The sequence below is a fragment of the Phaseolus vulgaris genome, chromosome 7 (assembly GCF_051622355.1).
Source record: "Phaseolus vulgaris cultivar YP4 chromosome 7, ASM5162235v1, whole genome shotgun sequence".
NCBI classification, from domain to species: Eukaryota; Viridiplantae; Streptophyta; class Magnoliopsida; order Fabales; family Fabaceae; genus Phaseolus; species Phaseolus vulgaris.
The window spans coordinates 9,314,804-9,336,360 of record NC_143504.1 but is presented as its reverse complement, the minus strand read 5'-3'; the positions used below and the strand labels follow the sequence as shown (position 1 = coordinate 9,336,360).

At 33.1% G+C, this 21,557-nt stretch overlaps 1 protein-coding gene across 1 annotated transcript; it reads left to right on the top strand.

Annotated features, from left to right (window-relative positions):
• Positions 1-18,204: 18,204 nt before the first annotated feature.
• LOC137828669 (receptor-like protein EIX2) lies at positions 18,205-20,953 on the top strand. Its single transcript, XM_068635340.2, has one exon. The coding sequence runs from the start codon at positions 18,300-18,302 to the stop codon at positions 20,940-20,942; it is 2,643 nt and encodes an 880-aa protein (XP_068491441.1). The 5' UTR covers positions 18,205-18,299; the 3' UTR covers positions 20,943-20,953.
• The last annotated feature ends 604 nt before the right edge of the window (positions 20,954-21,557 follow it).

Below are 21,557 nucleotides of genomic sequence, written 5' to 3'. Positions count from 1 at the left end.
TGAAAGAAAAACAAGCAAGAAACAGTATTTTCACATGCTCCAAAGTTAATTATTTGGCTAATCAATCTTCTCTCAATAACTCTCGTGATGTTATCTTCTTAAACTCTTAGGGCTTGTTTGCTTTTGGGGGTGACATTGTAGGTGCAGACGGATGTTGGGTGCCACCTTCGTTTGGATTTGTAGATGGGTGAGGGTGAGTGGAAAGGAGAGTGGTTTTTGGTTCATCTGTGATATGAGGAGATAGGAGGGTGAGAAGGGTGGAAAGCCACGTAGGATTCCTTCATTTACCATGCTGCCCCTTATTCACGTTATGCACAATAACTCTTTCTGCATTGGTGAGAGAGTAGGTGCATGATGAACCATTATATAAGTGCCTTCGAAGACCACCATATCTACACCACTTCGAAGACCACCATATCTACACCACATATACATCTGGCTAGCCTTGACAGAGAAAGAGTTGCATTGATATAGTGCTTGGAGAGGGTCTTCAGTGAGAATAGAGGTAGGAGAGTGAGTTTGGTGGTTCATGTGTGCCTTGGGTTACGTTTTTTTTTATTTCAGTTTGAACCTAATCTATTATTTCAGCTTCATGTTTGCTGACATAATCGGTTATCTGGAAATTTTTGGCAACCATAATCGATTATGGGTCATGTGTTATTTTGACCATAATCGATTATGAAACTAACATAATCAATTATGTTGGTTTTTGCACTACAAGCATAATCGATTATGTCTGTGGATAATCGATTATGTGGCTTTTTGAAGGGAACTGATAATTGATTATGTTCATAGTTTTTAGATTTATGTTTAAATTTTCTTTGGAATTGAATTTGTTTAAATTATCTGAAAGTAATTATTGATGTTAATTACTTTGTAATTTTAGATCTGAATATTTAGGAGAAATTTATTAATTATATTAGTAAATTAATTATTGTGATAAGTTGTTTATGTAATTATATATTGGAAGGAAAGATTATATTGAAATATGAATATTTATTTTGTTACATATAAATTGAAATTATAGATATGAATACGTATTTTAAAAATAGTAATAATAATAATGTTTAGTGTTTCTTTTGTTAGGTTATACATAAATTATTAATCTTATAATTAAAAAATTATAAAAAAAGGTTGTAGTAATTAAAAACACAGTCAAGGTTTAGAGAAGAAAATGATAGAAAATGATAAAATTATACTTATATTTAAAATTATATTTAATTATTTCTTTGAATTTTACATTTTTTTATTTTATTTATAAATAAAACTTTAAATTATTTTAATTAACTAAAATATGCACAAAATTAATAATTATTGTAGATAGTTATTAGTGTTTAAAAATTAAATTGTTTATAAGAAATAGTTTTTTATTTGTAAATAATATTTTTAGGGTTTAGGGTTAGTTAATATTTTTTTAGATTGGACATAAATTCATATTTCATTTCTATATTCTATTTTTTTAATTCATTTCAATTTTATATTATTTTTTAAGTTATAATTGAAACTTACAATTATTTTAATTATGAAAATTATGTACAAAAGTAATAATCATTTTTTTATTATTTTTTTACACATGGACAAAAAAGTATACTTTATTATTATATAATGTAATAGAAATTAAATAATATAATACTAATTATTTTAATTAACTTAAATATCTTTTAAACTAATTAATATTTTATTTTCCTATTTATTTATATACAAGGGTAAATTTGTAATCTTACAATTTACACTATTTAAAATATATTAAAATACTCTCACAACTATCACATCATTCACACTTTTCAATAAACTTTTTTCACACATCCACTCTAACATCTCCCAATCCAAACACCCTCAACTTTTTCCACACTTTCTTCACACTTCTACTCACCCACACCCTCAACTTTTCACTCACCCACAACCTCTAATCCAAACACACCCTTTAGTAATCTCACTAGAGAAACATTATTTTATTTGTTTCACTACAAATGATAATGGTCTTCTCGTAGGATGTGCTTGTAATGGCAGTTAGTTTAAAATTTGCGTACAAGCATATTTCATTGTAAGAGATCTAATGTATTTTATTAAAAGTTGTATCGTACATGATTATCTTCAACTCGGATATTGAATAAGGTCTTAAGTGGACTTCAATCAATGTGGTGAGTTGATTTAAATATATAACAATTCGAATTTTAATTTAAAAAAAAAACACGTCTACCTAAGGTCCAGTTGCACAATTTTACATGTCTTCACACTCAAGGTTCATTATTCTTAAAAGGGATGTGTATTAACTCTTTTTAGGTCTATAAATAGATTTATCCACTATCACTACAAATGACACACGATGAATGTTTCTAACTTAGGGTCTCTCGATATCTTTGACTAAAACATTTTGGCACTCATGACTTCGATAAAACACTTCCCAACACCTTTCTTTTTAGATCTTTGAATGAACTTAAACATAAGAAAGTTCATCAGCTCCACTACCACCACATACAATGTGAAACATTTCCTTCGAAGGTGATCATTAACGAACAAGTGCTTCTTAGCATGGGTTCTTAGTGTTGGGTATGAATCCAAAACCAATTGGGTTGAGCTGACTAGCCACTATGTTTAATGAATGGGCTTAATTATTGTGTCCCTTTTATAATCTCTATTTAAAGAAATCATTGTACTTGTAATTGGTGTGCAAGAGGATATAATGAAAACCTAATAGTTGCCCGTGTGGATGTAGGTTGCAGTTGGCAACCGAACCACGTTAATTCATGTGTTGTTTATTTTCTGCAGTTGATTCGTGGTTGTGTATGTTGCTTCCGTGTGCTTTTTTCCCATCAAGTGGCATCAGAGCTTGGTTCGTTTACACACTAGAGATCCGATCAGTAGAAATTAATTGACGAGACGTGAAAATTGCGGCTATAGTAGCATCCTAGAATTAGGGTTTCACAGAGGCGGCAACCGTCCTAAAGTTAGGGTTTCACATGGGCAGCAGTAGCGTCCCAAAGTTAGGGTTTCGCAAAGGCGGCAACAACATCCCAAAGCTAGGGTTTCGCAGGGGCGGCAACGACATCCCAAAGTTAGGGTTGCATGTGCGTTCTACAAATGTGCTGGTCTGAGACGGCACGGAGTGCAGTGCGACGGTGGTGGTGCAGAGTGTGAACAATAGCGGTGTGCGTCCTGGCAACTGCAGTCCAGTGCGGCAGAGCGCTAGTGCATTGGGGACTGCGACCAAGTCTGTTGGTGACTGATTTTGGGTGGTGCAATTTTTGTGGTCTTGATTTAAAAAAAAAAGATTGCCAAGATCTGAAATTAGTTGTACCGAGTATCTCGACTAGTCATTTGAGATGGCAGAAAACGGGAAGTTCCGAATTGAAAATTCGATGGTACAAACTTCAGTTGGTGGAAAATGCAAATTGAGGATTTGCGAGTTCAGTTACTGAGCACATCAATATGATCTTAGCCAGACTTACGTCGATGGACATTAAGTTCGATGATGAAGTTCAAGATTTACTACTGTTATTGTCTTTGCTTGACAGTTGGTCCGGAACGGTTACAGCAGTTACCAGTTCAGCGGGATCAGATGAATTCACTTTTGAGAAGATTCGTGATCTCATTCTTGGCGAGGATGTCCGAAGAAGGTGTTCTGGGGAATCATCTAGTGAACCGCTATATGTCATCAGAGGTAAGAAAAATATCAGAGATAGTGGGAGCAAGAACAAAAGAAGGAGTCAGTCAAAGACTCGGGATTGCTCAAGTGTAACATGTTGGAACTGCAAGGAGGTGGGGCATTTCAGGAATCAATGCCCAAATGATAAATAAGTCAACATTGCAGAAGACTTCGCGGACGAGGACCTTTTAGTTTGTTGCGCGGATAACAGTGTGGATTCCTGGGTCATGGATTCTGAAGCATTGCATAATCTAGTTATTGGGGACTTTGGAAAGGTAAGACTAGCGGATAACACTCTTGATGTTACGCGCATGGGTGACATAGTGTTGAAGACACCAGTTGGTTTATGGACTTTGAAGGATGTCAGAGTTGTTCCAAGCTTAACGAAAAGTTTGATTTCTGTTAGGCAGTTGGACGAATAGGGACATGAAGTGAAGTTCGGAAATCAGCAGTGGAAGGTCATCAAGGGAAATCTTGTCATGGTTTGCAGAAGAAAGAGAGGTTTGTTGTATATTGTCGGATTACCGTCTGAGGGATTGACCATCCCGGTTCAGAATATAAACAAAGTCTGATTCACAGAATTTTGTGGGCAGAAGAGGGTTGTCTTTACAAGAGAGAAACTCAGAGCCACAGGTCAGATTCAGGATGAACAAGCAAGGAAAGGTTCAGGTAGACCAGTCAGAAGTACTTATGGGGGGACGGGTCGTGCTTCAGCTAAGGTTCCTAGACGACAGTGGGTTAGGAGAACTAGTATTCCAGCTGTTGAAACTTCTCCAGAAAATTTCTTGTTGAATATGGAGAGTGTTTGTTATCAGGTTGTTTCAGGATCCGACAGTTCCTGTAAGTGGGAGCCGGTAGGAACAGAGAACGGGTCAGTGACTGACGTGTTGAAACTCAGGGGAGTTTTAACGAAGTCTTCAAAATGATTAAGAATGCTGGTGGCAACTAGAGGTGGAACATTGAGTTTCGTCGACAGATTACAGAAGTACATGTACACAGTTGAAGTGCAGGTGAACATTGTTCCGTGACTTCAAGTGGGAGATTGTTGGGTATGAAGCCAGAACCAATTGGGTTGGGCTGACTAGACACTATGTTTAGTGAATAAACTTAATCATTGTGTCCCTTTTATAATCTCTATTTAAAGAGATCATTGTACTTGTAATTGGTGTGCAACAGGATATAATGAAAACCTAATAGTTGCCCGTGTGGATGTAGGTTGCAGTTGACGACCGAACCACGTTAAATCCTGTGTTGTTTATTTTTTGCAGTTGATTAGTGATTGTGTGTGTTGCTTCCACGTGCGTTTTCCCATCACTTAGAAGTCGACCACTCCAACATGCACATCTTAAGCTCGTCACTCACGCACTGCCTCGTCGTCAATCTCCGCTATCGAGGAAGATCAGTACCATCAAGGGGACCTTCAATCCTTCGTCATTTAACCCCTTTTCATGAAGGTGCTTCAATAGTATTACAGTAGCAGTTTGAAGAGAAAAAAAAAAGTGTCTTGTTGATTGAGAATATGAACATCGCATCCCTTATGACATTAGAGGTTGTGTACCATTCAAAACTTTCTTCAATTCAAACATTAGATGATGTCTTAGATAGACTCATCATACTACAATTGATGTGGTGGGTTGACTTAAGTACATGACAATTTGAATCTTAATTTTTTTAAAAATACGTCTACTTCATTGAAACTATCTCCACGGAGGTAGTTTGGAGTCCAACCCTAGAAACTTACATGCCTCAACACTTAAAATCCATTACCCTTAAAAGGATGCATAACCATTTTTAGGTCTAAATAAACCTATAAATCATTACTACATAAGACATACATTGAAATTGAATGTTTCTAACTTAAACCTCTCCATATTTTTAGCTAAAATAGAAGTGTAAAAAAAAGTGTTATCTAATAAATCAATTTAAAATTTCACAAAATAATCTGAATCAAAAGAAAAATAATTTATAAATTTAATCCGATCATGTTTAACTTCACTCACTTTATTTGTAACTTCTATGATTGGATCAAGTTAATGAATTAATATATTTTTTAAAATAATTATTTATGTTTAAAATAAAAAAATATCATTATGTTATAATTTATATAAAAATACTTTATCTAAAGTTAAAATTAGTTGGACTTAAATTTTAAAAATACTTTTCTATTTTATTTTATTTTATTTTATTTTTTTTATCTAAATTTATTATTTATTATTTATTTTTGAAGAATGAGACAAAATAATCCTTCGTCTAACATCATAGAAGTTACAAATAAAAAATGGAAACCACATTTTTATACACCTTGATCCCTTAGGTGGATCCATAGCACAAATACGGATACGGACACTGACACAACACGGATACGGTCACGTAGATACGTATAATCTCTAAAATGTAGGACACGGGGACACGAATCTATATATTATATAATTTTAATTATATAAATTGAAAATAAATATTTATGTGCAAAAGTATGTTTCAGATTCTTTTGGGAGCAGGAAGATATTTTTCATGACTAGTTCAAAAGAATTTGTTCATTATTTTTATAATTATAATAAAAATTTCTACAATAAATTTGAGTTTTAAAAAATTTATTGTATTTATACCTTTCATAATTGTGTTAGAATCGTGCTAGAATTTTCAAAAACCCTACAAATATTTTTTGAATTGAACATTTCACCTATAAGTGTCGTACGAGTGTCGACACTGATACGTGTATCCAACACGGATACGCCATTTAAGAGAAGTGTCTGAGCCTCATAGGGATCCAATCATCCATTTGAAAACATTTATGTATAATTGTCTTTACATTGCTTATATTTTTTAATTCGTTTATTACTTTATTATTATTTTGATTTGTTATTGACATGAATAATTAGAGTTTTCTTTCTTTCAAGATTTTGACTTTATTTTAGTTTTATAATATCTATGATATCGCCTTTCGTGTAACCACGCTTTTAAACAAAAGCTATAGACCCCCTGTGCCTTCATTTTTCTTTTTTTTTCTCTCTCTCTCTTCATATTCTCTTCTCTCCCTCTCTCTTAATTTTCTCTCCCAATCTTCATCTATTTTAGAATCTAATCATACCACGCTGTAGCTGAGGAGTTAAGGAACATTTCTACCCGATCAGATTTTCAAACAGAGTAAGTTCATTTTTACTCTAAATATCCTTTGTTCTCTGTTTTTCCTTAGGATTTAGTCATCAATCTTGGTGGGGTTAGTTGAGAAGTTTAATCCTCTCAACTTATTCTATTATATACTGATGTTTTTGTTCTGTTTGGATAACTTGCATTAGGCCCGTAAATCTTGAAGCTTATCCAGACTGTGGGAAATAAAATTCTAGAAGTTGCTTGGAAAGCAAGCAATTGAGGTAAGGGAAGCTAAATTTAATTTTTAATAGTACCCTAGGCTAGAAGATCTGGATGTGGAAAGGACGTGGTCCCAATATTCAATTTCTCTTGCAAGGATGTTATTTGTTTATATATTGTGTGTTTGTTTATATATTATTTAAACTTTATAAATATTATATTTTGATAGTTTGAAAGTTAAATATTGTTTTGATGTTGGAAAAGTTCTTGAATGGTATAAATTTTTTAAATGTTATCTGGTTGAATGATATGTATTATATATGAATGATGTAAATTGTATGAAATTGATGTCATACATTTGAGATAATGTATGAGTTGTTGTTTGATGGTACATTAAGTATGAAAAGCCTATGTTTAACGAAGATCCTCTGGCTTCACTGATGATGTAAGTCATGTAGACTAAGATATCAGGTGGTGAGAAGCCGAGAGGGAGTTCATACACATCGGATCTCACTGTAGACACTCGGTATTGGATGTCTGAACTTACCCTGATCCTTTTTATTGGATTCGCTGGTAATCTTTGGGCCAGGTGTTAGTCTCTGGTAGGGGCATACTTAATGAGTCTTCCGGAAGATGAAGTGGGATTGAAATGAAATCCAATGATTATGATTGAAAATAAATCCATGTGTGGTCTATATGAATGATGGAATTGGTATTGAAATTTTACATGAAATCATTTAAAGAAATGTTTATAAATTATTAGTCTAAATTGGTTCTATTTCCATGAATTATGTTATGGATTTTCTTTGCACTAGCTTACCCTTGCTTCTCGTGTTGTGTTTGTATTGTGATGATTGTACTATGTACACGAGCAGATGACCATACAGGTGCAGGAGAGCCTTAGAGGTTTCAGAGTTTTATTTTGAGCTATGGATATGTAAATATTTGTATTTCGATAAATCTTAATCATGTATTAGGAATGTTTTGAAAAACTCCAAGTTTGTATAGAATCTGGTAGAACTTTTATTGTAATAGTTATATGTAAATTATGGGGTGTTACATTTAATGGTATCTGAGTGGTTCATCCTTAGGATAACTTGAGGGTAGTGAGTTTATTCTGTTTCTCCTGCGTGTAGATTTTTGTTTAAGTCTAGCCTCAAAACTTAGTTAAAAGTTTCTAATAAGATGTTTGACAAAGTTGTTTTTCTTGAAATCTTGTTTTTGTTCAAGTCAAGTTAATTGTTATGAATAAAGATGAAAGTATTAAGAATGAAAGGAATCTTGATAGAGTGGTAAGGGTGCACACTCATGACTAGATCAAGATTATTTTCTATCTTAATTCTAAGTAGGTAAAGTACATTTTAGAGATAAGTTTTGATTGGTTTTTACTTGTTTCGTATGTTAATTTGTCTTAAAGATGTAGTTGGAAATTTTTAGTAATTTCTAATCCAATTCTTTATGTGCTTAGAAGATGACACGTAGACCACCTACTCCTCCTCCACCAGTAGATATGTCCAACTTAGCTCGGGCAATAGAGATGATGGCAACAGCCTTACAACAACAGAGTGCTACTATGGCACAACAACATCAGACCCCCCTTCATCAATTAGAAACTACTAGATTAGCAGCTGAAGCATCTCAGCTTCATCAACAACCCCATACCTTTAGTTTGGAGAATTTTCTGAGACACAAACCACCCAAGTTTAATGGGAAGGTAAATCCAGATGAAGCAGACCAATGGGTGAGAGACATAGAAAGAATCTTTGAAGCTACTCAATGCCCTGAAGAGAGAAAGTTATCTTATGCCATCTATATGCTTATTGAAGAAGCTGAGTTTTGGTGGATAGGCATGAAGCAAATGATGGAAGACAAAGGAGAAGATGCCACTTGGGAGAACTTCAAAGTAAGATTCTTGGAGGAGTATTTTCCTGATAGTGTCAAGTATGCAAAAGAAATTGAATTCATGCAGCTGGAACAAGGAAATCTTTCAGTCACTGAATATGCTGCTAGGTTCAAACACCTAGCTAGATTCTACACCCAGACCATGACTGAGGCTTGGAGATATAGAAAGTTTGAGTTTGGGTTGAAGCAAGAGCTTAAAGAAGTGGTGATTCCTATGTCCATTAGAGTTTTTCCTGCTCTAGTGGAGAAAGCAAAAGTAATTGAGAGTTTGAAAAATAGTAGCAGACTTGCTAAGCCTCAAGTGGGAGGACCTTCTAGAAGCACACCCAAATATGAAGATAAAAAGAAGTCTTATTCCAGACCTCAATCCTTCAAGAGTGGAGAGCCTACTTCTCAGTTGCTATCAAATGTCAAATGTTTTAGATGTGGTGGGGAACACATAGTTAAATTTTGTCCTCATCCAATGTCAAACGTTACATGTGATAGATGCCATAGATATGGTCATGCTATGAAGGACTGTCGTACTAGACTTCTAGTCCCAAATATTACTGGAGTGCAGCAAAATAATAATCATAAACCCAGAGCTATTAGTAGAGTTTTTGCCATTAGTGGAGCTAAAGCTTCGCAGTCCGATAGCCTTGTTAGAGGTATTTGTTCTATCTTTGGAACACAATTATCTGTATTGTTTGATTGTGGGGTAACCCATTCTTTTATATCTTTTGATTGTGCTAAGAAACTTAAGTTGCCAGTCTGAGAGTTAGAAATTGAGTTGGTGGTATCTACACCAACAGAAGGTATTATAGTAACTTCTTCCATGTGTGCTGAGTGTCCAGTAATTATAGATGGACAGAGATACAAGATCAACATGATTTGTATACCTCTAAAAGATTTGGAGGTTATATTGGGAATGGATTGGTTGTCTGCTAATCATATCCTTATAGATTGTGGTCGGAAGAAGTTAATTTTCCCTAAATTAGAAAGAATGCAAATTATCTCAGCTCATCAGTTTGAGAGAGAGATACAAGAAGGTGCATAATGTTTTATGCTCATGGCTTGTTTTATAGTGACTGATAAAGTACAAAAAGATATGTTTGTAGTTCAGGAGTTTATGAATGTATTTCCTGATGAGATTCCTAGACTTCCACCTAAAAGAGAGATAGAGTTTGCAATAGACTTGATTCCCGGAGCATGCCCTGTGTCAATTTCTCCATACCGAATGGCACCAACAGAGTTAGCTTTATTGAAGAAACAACTAGAAAACTTATTAGAGAAACAATTCATTCGACCTAGTGTTTCTCCATGGGGAGCTCCAGTGTTATTATTGAAGAAGAAAGATGGTTTGTCACGTTTATGCATAGATTACAGACAATTAAACAAGTTAACAATAAAGAATAAATATCCTTTCCTAGAATTGACGATACGATGGATTAGTTGCATGGGGCAGTTGTCTTTTCTAAAATAGATATGCGCCCAGGTTATCACCAAATTTCAGTGAAAACGGAAGATGTTCAGAAGACTGCTTTTAGATCAAGGTATGGTCACTATGAATTTCTGGTCATGCCATTTGGGGTGACCAATGCTCCAGCTATTTTCATGGATTATATGAATCAGATATTCAAACCTTTTCTTGACAAGTTTGTGGTAGTATTCATAGATGACATCTTGATCTATTCTCGTACAAGGGAAGAACATGTAGAACATCTTAGAACCGTCCTGAACATTTTGAGAGAAAAACAATTATATGCTAAACTTTCAAAATGTGACTTTTGGATGTCAGAAGTACAATTTTGAGGACATGTCATCTCTGCACAGGGAATATCAGTAGATCCTTCTAAAGTGGAGGTTGTACTTCAGTGGGAACGTCCTAAAACAGTTACAGAAATTAGAAGCTTTGTCGAGTTAGCAGGATATTACATGAGATTTATAGAAGAATTTTCTAAAATAATGGCTCCTTTGACCCAATTGACTAGAAAGGATCATCCTTTTGCATGAACTGAACAATGTGAGAGAAGCTTTGAAGAGTTGAAAAGAAGGTTGACTAATGCTCCTGTATTGACAATCCCTGATACCAATCAGTCTTTTGAAGTTTTCTGTGATGCTTCCTATCAGGGATTGGGTTGTGTTCTAATGCAAAATAAGAAAGTTGTTCCCTACGCTTCTCGTTAGTTAAAGGTGCATGAAAGAAACTACCCAACTCATGATCTAGCATTGGTAGCAGTTGTCTTTGCTTTAAAAATATGGAGACATTTTCTTTACGGAGTTATTTTTAATGTGTTCAGTGATCATAAAAGCTTGAAGTATTTGTTTGATCAGAAGGAGTTAAATATAAGGCATAGGAGATGGATTGAATTTTTAAAAGACTATGATTTCCAGCTAATATATCATCCTGGGAAGGCAAATGTTGTTGCAGATGCGTTGAGTCGTAAAACAATACAAATGTCTTCGCTTATGATTAGAAAGCTAGCAATGATTGAAGATTTCAGGAGTATTAATTTGGAGGTTTCCATATCTTCAAATTATATTAGTTGTAATACACTTGTTATAACTAATGAATTTCTGGAGAAGGTGAAGAAGAAGCAGTTGGATCATTAAAAAGTGAAGAACTTCATGGTTTTATTAAATACTGACAAAGCTAAAGACTTTTCTTTAGGAGTGGATGGTATTTTGAGATTAAAAAATAGAATATGCATACCAGAGGATAATGAACTAAAGCAAACAGTGTTATCTGAAGGTCATAAAAGCAAACTCATTTTACATCCAGGAATGACCAAGATGTATTAAGATCTCAAGAAGTCTTATTGGTGGCATGGCATGAAGAATGATGTAGCTAAGTTTGTAGCTGCTTGCTTGACTTGTCAGAAATCAAAGATTGAACATCAACGACCTGGAGGCATGTTAACTCAGTTAGACATTCCAGTGTGGAAGTGGGACAATATCTCAATGGATTTTGTTACCCACTTACCACGTACTTTGCGGAAGCATGACTCTGTTTGGGTCATAGTGGACAAGCTGACAAAGACGACACACTTCCTACCTATAGACTTGAGAATCTCTATGCGGAAGTTGGCCCAGATTTACATAGATGAAATAGTCAGATTGCATGGTGTACCCTCCAGCATAGTTTCAGATAGAGATCCCAGATTCACCTCAAGATTCTGGAAAACACTTCAAGAAGCCTTGGGGACTAAACTCAGACTTAGTTCAGCATACCATCCTCAGACTGATGGACAATCAGAGAGAACTATCCAGTCCTTAGAGGATTTGCTTAGGACTTGTGTTTTAGATCATTTGGGCAGTTGGGATGAAATTCTACCACTGGTAGAGTTCACTTACAATAACATTTACCAAGCTAGCATAGGAATGGCTCCTTTCGAGGCATTGTACGGAAGAAAGTGCAGGACACCTCTGTGTTGGTTTCAGGATGGTGAGAGTGTGTTAATTGGACCAGAATTAATACAACAAACCAATGAGAAAGTCAAAATGATTCAGGAAAGATTGAAAACATATCTTAGCAAGCAAAAATCTTATGCAGAACAAAGAAGAAGACCATTAGAATTCTCTACGGGTGAGCATGTCTTTTTGAGAGTTACACCGTTCACTGGTGTAGGAAGAGCACTCAAATCCAAGAAATTGACAACTAAGTTTATAGGACCTTACCAAATTCTTCGGAGAATAGGCCCTGTGGCTTATGAAATTGCTTTGCCTCCTCCTTTAGCTAACATTCACAACATTTTCCATGTATCCCAGCTAAGAAAGTATGTACCTGATCCTAGCCACATTCTAGAGTCTGATTCCATCTAGGTGAAAGAAAATCTATCATTTGAAGTGAAGCCAATCAGAATTTTAGACTCACAAGTGAAACAACTTCGTGGAAGAAGTATTCTCATGGTGAAATTTTTGTGGGATCTCATATCTAGAGACTCCACTTAGGAAATAGAAGAGAAGTTACAAGCATCATACCCTAATCTCTTTCTTGGTAAGTTCATTTTCGAGGACGAAATTTTTTGTAGTTGGAGATAATGTAACAACGTTTATTTTAAAAAAAAGCTACAAACCCCCTGTGCCTTCATTTTTCTTTCTCTCTCTCTCTCTCTTCATATTCTCTTCTCTCCCTCTCTCTTAATTTTCTCTCCCAATCTTCATCTATTTTAGAATATGATCATACCACGTTGTAGCTGAGAAGTTAAGGAACATTTCTACCCGATCAGATTTTCAAACAGAGTAAGTTCATATTTACTCTAAATATCCTTTGTTCTCTGTTTTTCCTTAGGATTTAGTCATCAATCTTGGTGGAGTCAGTTGAGAAGTTTAATCCTCTCAACTTATTCTATTATATACTGAGTTTTTGTTCTGTTTGGATAACTTGCATTAGGCCCGTAAATCTTGAAGCTTATCCAGACTGTGGGGAATAAAATTATAGAAGTTTCTTGGAAAGCAAGCAATTGAGGTAAGGGAAGCTAAATTTAATTTTTAATAGTACCCTAGGCTAGAAGATCTGGATGTGGAAGGGACGTGGTCCCTCCCAAAATTCAATTTCTCTTGCAGGGATGTTATTTGTTTATATATTGTGTGTTTGTTTATATATTATTTAAACTTTATAAATATTATATTTTGATAGTTTGAAAGTTAAATATTGTTTTGATGTTGGAAAAGTTCTTGAATGGTATAAATTTTTTAAATGTTATCTGGTTGAATGATATGTATTATATATGAATGATGTAAATTGTATGAAATTGATGTCATACATTTGGGATAATGTGTGAGTTGTTGTTTGATGGTACATTAAGTATGAAAAGTCTATGTTTAACGGAGATCCTATGGCTTCACTGATGATCTAAGTCATGTAGACTAAGATATCAGGTGGTGAGAAGCCAAGAGGGAGTTCATACACACCGGGTCCCACTGTAGACACTCGATATTGGATGTTTGAACTTACCCTGCTCCTTTCTATTGGATTCGCTGGTAATCTTTGGGTCAAGTGTTAGTCTCTAGTAGGGGCATACTTAATGAGTCTTCTGGAAGATGAAGTGGGATAGAAATGAAATCCAATGATTATGATTGAAAATAGATCCATGTGTGATCTATATGAATGATGAAATTGGTATTGAAATTTTACATGAAATCATTTAAAGAAATGTTTATAAATTATTAGTCTAAATTGGTTCTATTTTCATGAATTATGTTATGGATTTTCTTTGCACTAGCTTACCCTTGCTTTTCGTGTTGTGTTTGAACTGCGATGACTGTACTATGTACACGAGCAGATGACCATACAGGTGCAGGAGAGCCTTAGAGGTTTCAGAGTTTTATTTTGAGCTATGGATATGTAAATATTTGTATTTCTATAAATCATAATAATGCATTAGGAATGTTTTGAAGAACTCCAAATTTGTATAAAATCTGGTAGAACTTTTATTGTAATAGTTATATATAAATTATGGGGTGTTACATTTCGAATCTAAATTTGTAAGTTTTATTTATTAATCATTTAAATCAATGAGATACTAAAATTGATTTTTTTTATTACGTAAGAACATGTGTTCTTTGGAGTTCTTATATAAGAATGATTCTTGCACCACGTAAGTCATATGAATATGCTTTGATCTAATAAATATATATATATATATATATTACTAATTTTAATAATGTGTTTTTTCATGTAAAAATGTTTAATAATTAAGAAACATAAAAAAAAATCCGAATTAGTATTATTGTAATGTTCCCAGTTGCCTTATCAAATTAACATGTCACGAAGTTTACATAACCTTTACATAATCATTATAATCATAGTATGATATCATAAAATATTATCCATTTTTTTATATAGGAATTTTCAAATATAATATCATCAAAACAAAATATCAGAAGAAACAAAAGAAAAAATCAATCATCTTCACTTTAGAGTCCCATAACCTACAAGATCATCTCCTCACATACAACACACGCATATTTTGTAAAAAAAAAACACCAACAATAAAAAAAAGGTAAGCTAATGATAATTAAAACTTTCGATAAAACTTTATATTTTAATCATTCAATAAAAATTATATGAATTATCACAATTCATTCATTCCAAATATATTAAACAACCAAGTGCATGTAAATATCTCATGTTTCACATTAGTCATACCAAAATTCACTGACATCCATATAACAGACACTTGACTCTACTTCTGGAAGACCCGTGTATTGATTCAGACTCAGAGATCTACACATCATACTACTCCCGTTGTGAAATCTACACAACCATATATACATATGAATCAATTCAACCAACTATCTCGTACAAGGTTAATTCATATGATCTTCCAGACCAGATTATTTTTCAAACCGTAAACATAGTTATACGAACCTCCTTCGACTCTCACCACCTGATAATCTTCATCTATATGAATCCAGTATACCAAGTTAGAGTATCAGATCCTAACAATTTCCACACAATATTTCTTGTCCTGAAAATATTATGGCTCAATCACATTCTACATAATTCATATTTCAACTTATTTTTCAACATAATCATTCAATCACACAATCACACAAAATTATAATTTAAAACAATTAGAAAATATCAACAATAATCACGTAACATTAAAATCTCACAAATCAATTAAATAAATTGTTTTAAAACAAGTATAGGCCTTTGAAAGTTGTAATCACTTCCAATTTACAAAATGATAAATTTTCAAAAGATTCAATTCAATTCTATAGTCTTAAGAAAATAATAAAAAAAGGTAAATAAGCAAAATAACAAATATTGTCAAAATAGCTCGAGTTAATGAAACTAGGTCTTAAGCTCAGGAAAAATCTGCTTAGCACATGGATTTTGACTTGAGCAAATTTGAGATACAGAACACCCAAAAATTGCAGCTCAAATTTGCTTAGCACGGGACAAATTTCACTAAGTGGATTTGAGGTCGAGAGCACCTCAAAACTGCACCTTAAATCTGCTTAGCGCATGACAATTTTGCTGAGCGAATTTGATTTTGTGATCTCTCTTAAATCTGCATGTAAAATTTCTTAAGCGCGTGGAAAAACACTGAACGAATTTGGGATTGAAAGCACCCTAAACTCTGCATGTCCAAATTCGCTTAGCACATGGAAATTCTGTCAAGCGAATTTGAGACCAAAAGTAGGTATACCTCATTTTAAAATCCAAATTGTCAAATAAAAACTAAGATTAAACTTCGTAATGCATATCACAATCAATTTGAATCATCAACCACTTCTCCAATTGCTGATAAAAAAACCACTTATCCAATTGTTTAAAATTTTCAATCTTTTTCATAAATTAACATCTATTTCAATAAAAAAAAAAAGCACACCATGTTATCCCAAAGATCTAGAGACGTAAATTAAGTTATCCAAACATCACCAAATTTCAATATAAGGTTAAGAGGAACATTTTTCTCAAATGACCTCACCAAGATTAATGATAAAATCATGGAAAAAAATAGAAAACAATGAATCTTTAAACTAAAAAGGAATTTACTCTGTTTAAATTTCTGATCGAATATGATTGAGTTATTGGGAGATAGAACCAAATTATGAAAAAGATGAAATATGAAAGTGAAATATTTGAGAGAATGGAGAGAAAATGAGAAAAAGAGAGAAAAATGGGGTTGTTATGCGTTTTGGCAAGAGGGGATTACAATTTAATTTAATATTGTAATGCTAACAAAAATTTATTATTTGTAATTAAATAAATCAATTCTTTTATTAAGTCTAGAAAGTTACACGGGTGATAAATTTCCAACGAATACCTTGTTTTTGTTCCATCCACGGCGAAAAGTTTGGTCATTAGTGATGTGTGGAAATTTGGAAAGTATAGTGGCAGCAAATGATCCTTATTATTTCCCTTATACTATTATAGGTCTATCATTCCGTAAGGTGATATCGGTTATTAGAAATATGCGAAAGTTCACTTTTTTATTATTATGATTATAAAAAATAAAAAATAATTTTATTATAATTATTAAAAGAATTATTTAATTAATTTATAAAAAAATATTCAAAAAAATAATTATTTTTTATAATTTGATTATAAATAATTACTTAAATTTAGAAAATACTTACCAAATGTAGAAAAATGACAAAAATAAATTATATAAAAAAAAATTAAATAATTGATATTAAATTAGATATCAATTTAAAAATTATTTATTAATAATAAAAATTAATTTATATATTAATAATTTTTTTGTTTTTTAAATAGTATCTAATTTAGTTAGAATAAAAAATAATTATATTTTATTTTTAAAATTAATTTTTATTTTATAATTTTTTAACGGTATATGAATAGGACGTTGGGTATGGGAATGGAGATAAGTATGTAAAAAAATTTCTCGTCGTCTCTATCTCAATACTCGTCTCATATTTAATTTATTAATTAACCTTTTAGATTAATTTTTTTAGTCTGGTAGCTTACTTCTAAAACATACGTTTAATATTTTTATCCTTATTTTCTTATAGAATTACACCATAAATGAAAATAAATAATATCAAATTTTCATTTTCTTAAATCCTTTAAAAATGTCTTAATACAAACGTCTTCTTTGGTGCATGATCCAAAATCGTTTTCTGGTGGAGATTGCCATTGATTGGTTGGGCAGATTGCGAAGAAATTTCTTATCGAAATCATGCAAACCTAAATACAAGTCCTTGAACACAAATATTTATTTGTGACTGGTTTTTATAAATTTTTTTTCGTATTTTTATCTTATTTAACTAATTTTTTATTTAATGAAGTATAATAAATTAAAAGTGTTTTTATTATATAATTATTGTACCAATCGGAATCGGACGAGAACTAGAAGTTTCGTTACTCGGTTCCGACCGATCGACATATTTAAAATGCATTGGGATAAAAAAAAATTAACAAGTCTAAACATAAACTAGGTAATATACCCTTAATTACGACCGAGACGTTAATTTTGAGCCAAATTGATCCATTATAAGCATATAAATACATAACTTTTGAGAAGAAAAAAAGTACGTCATTATTACATACCGAACACCAAATGTCAAATACTTATTTGAACTTTCGAAGAGTTTGATGGAGCAGAGGAACAAAAGCAGAAAAAGGAAAATTAAGCCAAATAAACCAATAAACCCGAAGTGGAAGAAAAAGAATATACTGATCGAACCATAATGAATTGTTGAACTCTTAAGTGTTCTCTCAACCACCCTTTTATTCGAAAACAATTATAATAATATACAAAAATTAAAATATTTTCATAAAAATAATATATATTTATATCAAACTTTTGAATTGTCTTCATTTTTTTATTATTAAAAAGAGATGTGGACATGCAATTGTATATCCAACGCCGGTAATAGATAAGAAAGATTTGTTGAAGAAACTCTAACCAATTTAAATATAAGTATCCTCTGAATGAAGTTAAAACCATCCTAGCCCTAGTTTGCCCCTTCATCTCTGGTACCAATGAATGCCTTTTCCTCTCAACATGCAATCATTTTGGCATGGTTACTGTGCACACTCATGCTAAATACTGGCACGTGCAATAACTTCACTATTGGTTGTAACCAGAAAGACAAGTTGGGTCTCTTGAACTTCAAGCAAAGAGTAATAGACCTGTCAGGTGTGCTCTCTTCGTGGAATCCTGATCAAGATTGTTGTCAGTGGAGAGGAGTTAACTGTGATCACATCACCGGTCGAGTCACTAGGCTTAATCTCCCATGTTCTACAACACTTCCAACTTACATTGACAAACCAGATAAATCACATTGTCTCTCAGGTTCTATTCACCTATTCTTATTGTTGGTGGAGTTGGAATTTCTGAATTACTTGAATTTGAGCAATAATGACTTCTTAGCTCTTCAATTTGATTCTATACATCAGAATTGTCATAACCTATCTGTAGTTTCTCATTTTCATCGGTGTGTCAACTCTTCTTTTCTTGGTTATCTTAATCTATCATTTAACGACAATCTTGCCATCAATAGTCTTCAGAGGCTTTCTCGCATTTATTCCTTGAAATATCTCAACCTGAGTGGAATTGATCTTCACAAGGAAACTAACTGGCTTCAACCACTCACTATGCTTCCATCACTTTCAGAACTCATGATGTCTGATTGTCAACTTAAGGACCTTAGTCCATCTCTTCAATATGCCAATTTTACTTCACTAAATGCTCTTGATCTTTCTAACAATGAATTTAGCTCAGAGTTGCCTAAATGGTTATTCAATCTTAGTTCTTGTATTTTTTTTTTAGAATTTGGGAGAAATTCTTTAAGAGGCAAATTACCTGAGGCGTTATTAAATCTTCAACAGCTAGAATTCTTGAACTTCGAATTTAATGACCTGGATGGACCCATTCCTTATTGGTTTGGAAAATTTCAATATCTAAAATATCTTATTATTGGAGGGAACATGTTTTCTGGATCCATCCCCCCAAATTTGGGAAATCTATCATCCTTAATTGCCTTGAGTGTTAGCTCAAACCAATTCACAGGAACTGTGTCTGAGAGAAATTTTGCCAAATTGTCAAAATTAAAGGCATTAATTATATTTTCTTCACCACCATTAATCTTTGATTGTGACTCCCATTGGGTTCCACCTTTCCAACTTGAACGATTGTTTCTCAGATTTGTAGGTCCTAACCTTCCAAAGTGGTTGTATACACAAAGATATCTTGAACGTTTATCTATTTCTGATTCATCATTTGTGGCCCAAAGCAAATTTTGGAATTTTGTATCAAGAGTGAGTGAATTTGATTTAAGCCATAATTTGATAGTTGGGAACCTGTCACATAATGTGTTGTTGAACTCTTCATTCGTCAGTCTATCATCAAATAGTCTAAAAGGTTCCCTGCCTCGATTATCATCAAATGTGACGATTTTCGATGTATCGAACAATTCATTATCTGGAACAATTTTTCCTCTCTTGTGTAATCATAAGATGTTGAATGGAAAAGGCAGTTTGATCTACTTAGACATCTCTCGTAATCATCTATCTGGAGAGCTTACAAATTGTTGGAAGAATTGGAAATCATTGACTCATGTTAACTTGGGAAGCAATAGTCTCACTGGCAAGATACCATCGTCAATGGGCTCCTTAGTTAGTCTTGCCTCACTACATTTGCATGATAATAATCTCTATGGCACGATTCCTACCTCGCTACAAAATTGTCACTCTCTATTGATCTTTAATGTGCGTGAAAATAACTTATCAGGAAATATACCACATTGGATACCACATGATGCTAGAGCTCTCCAACTAAGGTCTAATAATTTTAATGGTAACATCCCAACACAAATTTGTCAAATATCTTCCCTCATTATTTTGGATATTGCTGACAACATAATCTCTGGACATATACCAACCTGCCTGCATAATATAACATATTTAGTTTTTAACAATGCTTCAGAGAGCAGCCTTTCTTTATCATTTCCTTTTTCTGGTTCGGTCACATACTTCTACCACGACAGTCTTGAGCTGATTACAAAAGGTCGAGTATTCGAATACGGTAAAAATTTGCACTTTATGACCTTAATTGACATGTCAAATAACAATTTGTTTGGAACAGTACCTCCCCAAATGTTCAACCTCATTGGATTGTGCTCTTTGAACTTGTCTCACAATAAATTAATGGGGAAACTACCATATGAGATTGGCAACATGAGAAGTTTGGAGTCCTTTGATCTTTCAGCAAACCAATTTTGGGGTGAAATTCCTCAAAGCTTGGCCAATTTGTTCTTTCTCGAAGTCTTAAACCTATCATTTAACAATTTCAGTGGCAAAGTTCCATCTGGGACACAACTTCAGGGGTTTGATGCAGTGAACTATATTGGCAATCCTGATCTTTGTGGACCTCCACTTCCCAAAATCTGCTGGCAGGATGGTGAACATAAAGACTCAAAGCTAATAGATGAAGATGAGGATAAAGATGAATTTTTGTCATGGTTTTATATTGGAATAGAGTCTGGATTCGTCACTGGCTTTTTGGGAGTCTCTTGTGCCCTTTTCTTTAATAGAAAATGGAGGCATGTTTACTTCAAGTTTCTTTATAATATGAGAGATCGACTTTATGTCATGGTGCTCATCAAAATAAATTCCTCTGGTTGAGTTCAGACATATACTGGTGAGTCAAGCCATGCAGTTCAAATATTTCTTTAAACTTCATCATCTCTTTGTTATAAATCATAAATGTTCTCATTTCATTCGCGTTACATGTCTCAAAATGATGAAACATTTTTCATTTTACAACATTTCCATTTTACAACATTTCCATTTTAAGACCACCAATTACATTTGGGATTAGTTTTTAATATTTTAATTTTAATTACAAAAAATTGCGAAAAAAAGAAGAAGTAAAATTAAGAGTAGAAACATTATTTCGCGGATATTCTACGATGAATTGAACATTTAAATTTTAATGACAAACACTTTTTAAAAAATAAGGATAAAAATATAATTTAATTAAGGATATTCTATGATGCATTAAAAATGTGAAGGTAACAAATATTATAGATAAGTCCACTCAAAGCTTCTATGCATTTTGATTTGTTTCACTTTGGTGATAATGCGTTTATTATGTTATATCTTTAGGGCTTTATCATTTGTGAAAAGAAACAAGTCATCAAGTGAAGGTAAGAGAAGAGCTATTGTAAGTGAAATTTGGAATCATAGGAATAATGTTGTCTTTAAGAATGGGCGAGTAGATCTAGTTGAGGTCTTTAC

Coding starts and splice junctions, on each gene's coding strand:
- LOC137828669 (XM_068635340.2), top strand. CDS start 18,300: ATGAATGCCTTTTCCTCTCAACATGCAATCATTTTGGCATGGTTACTG.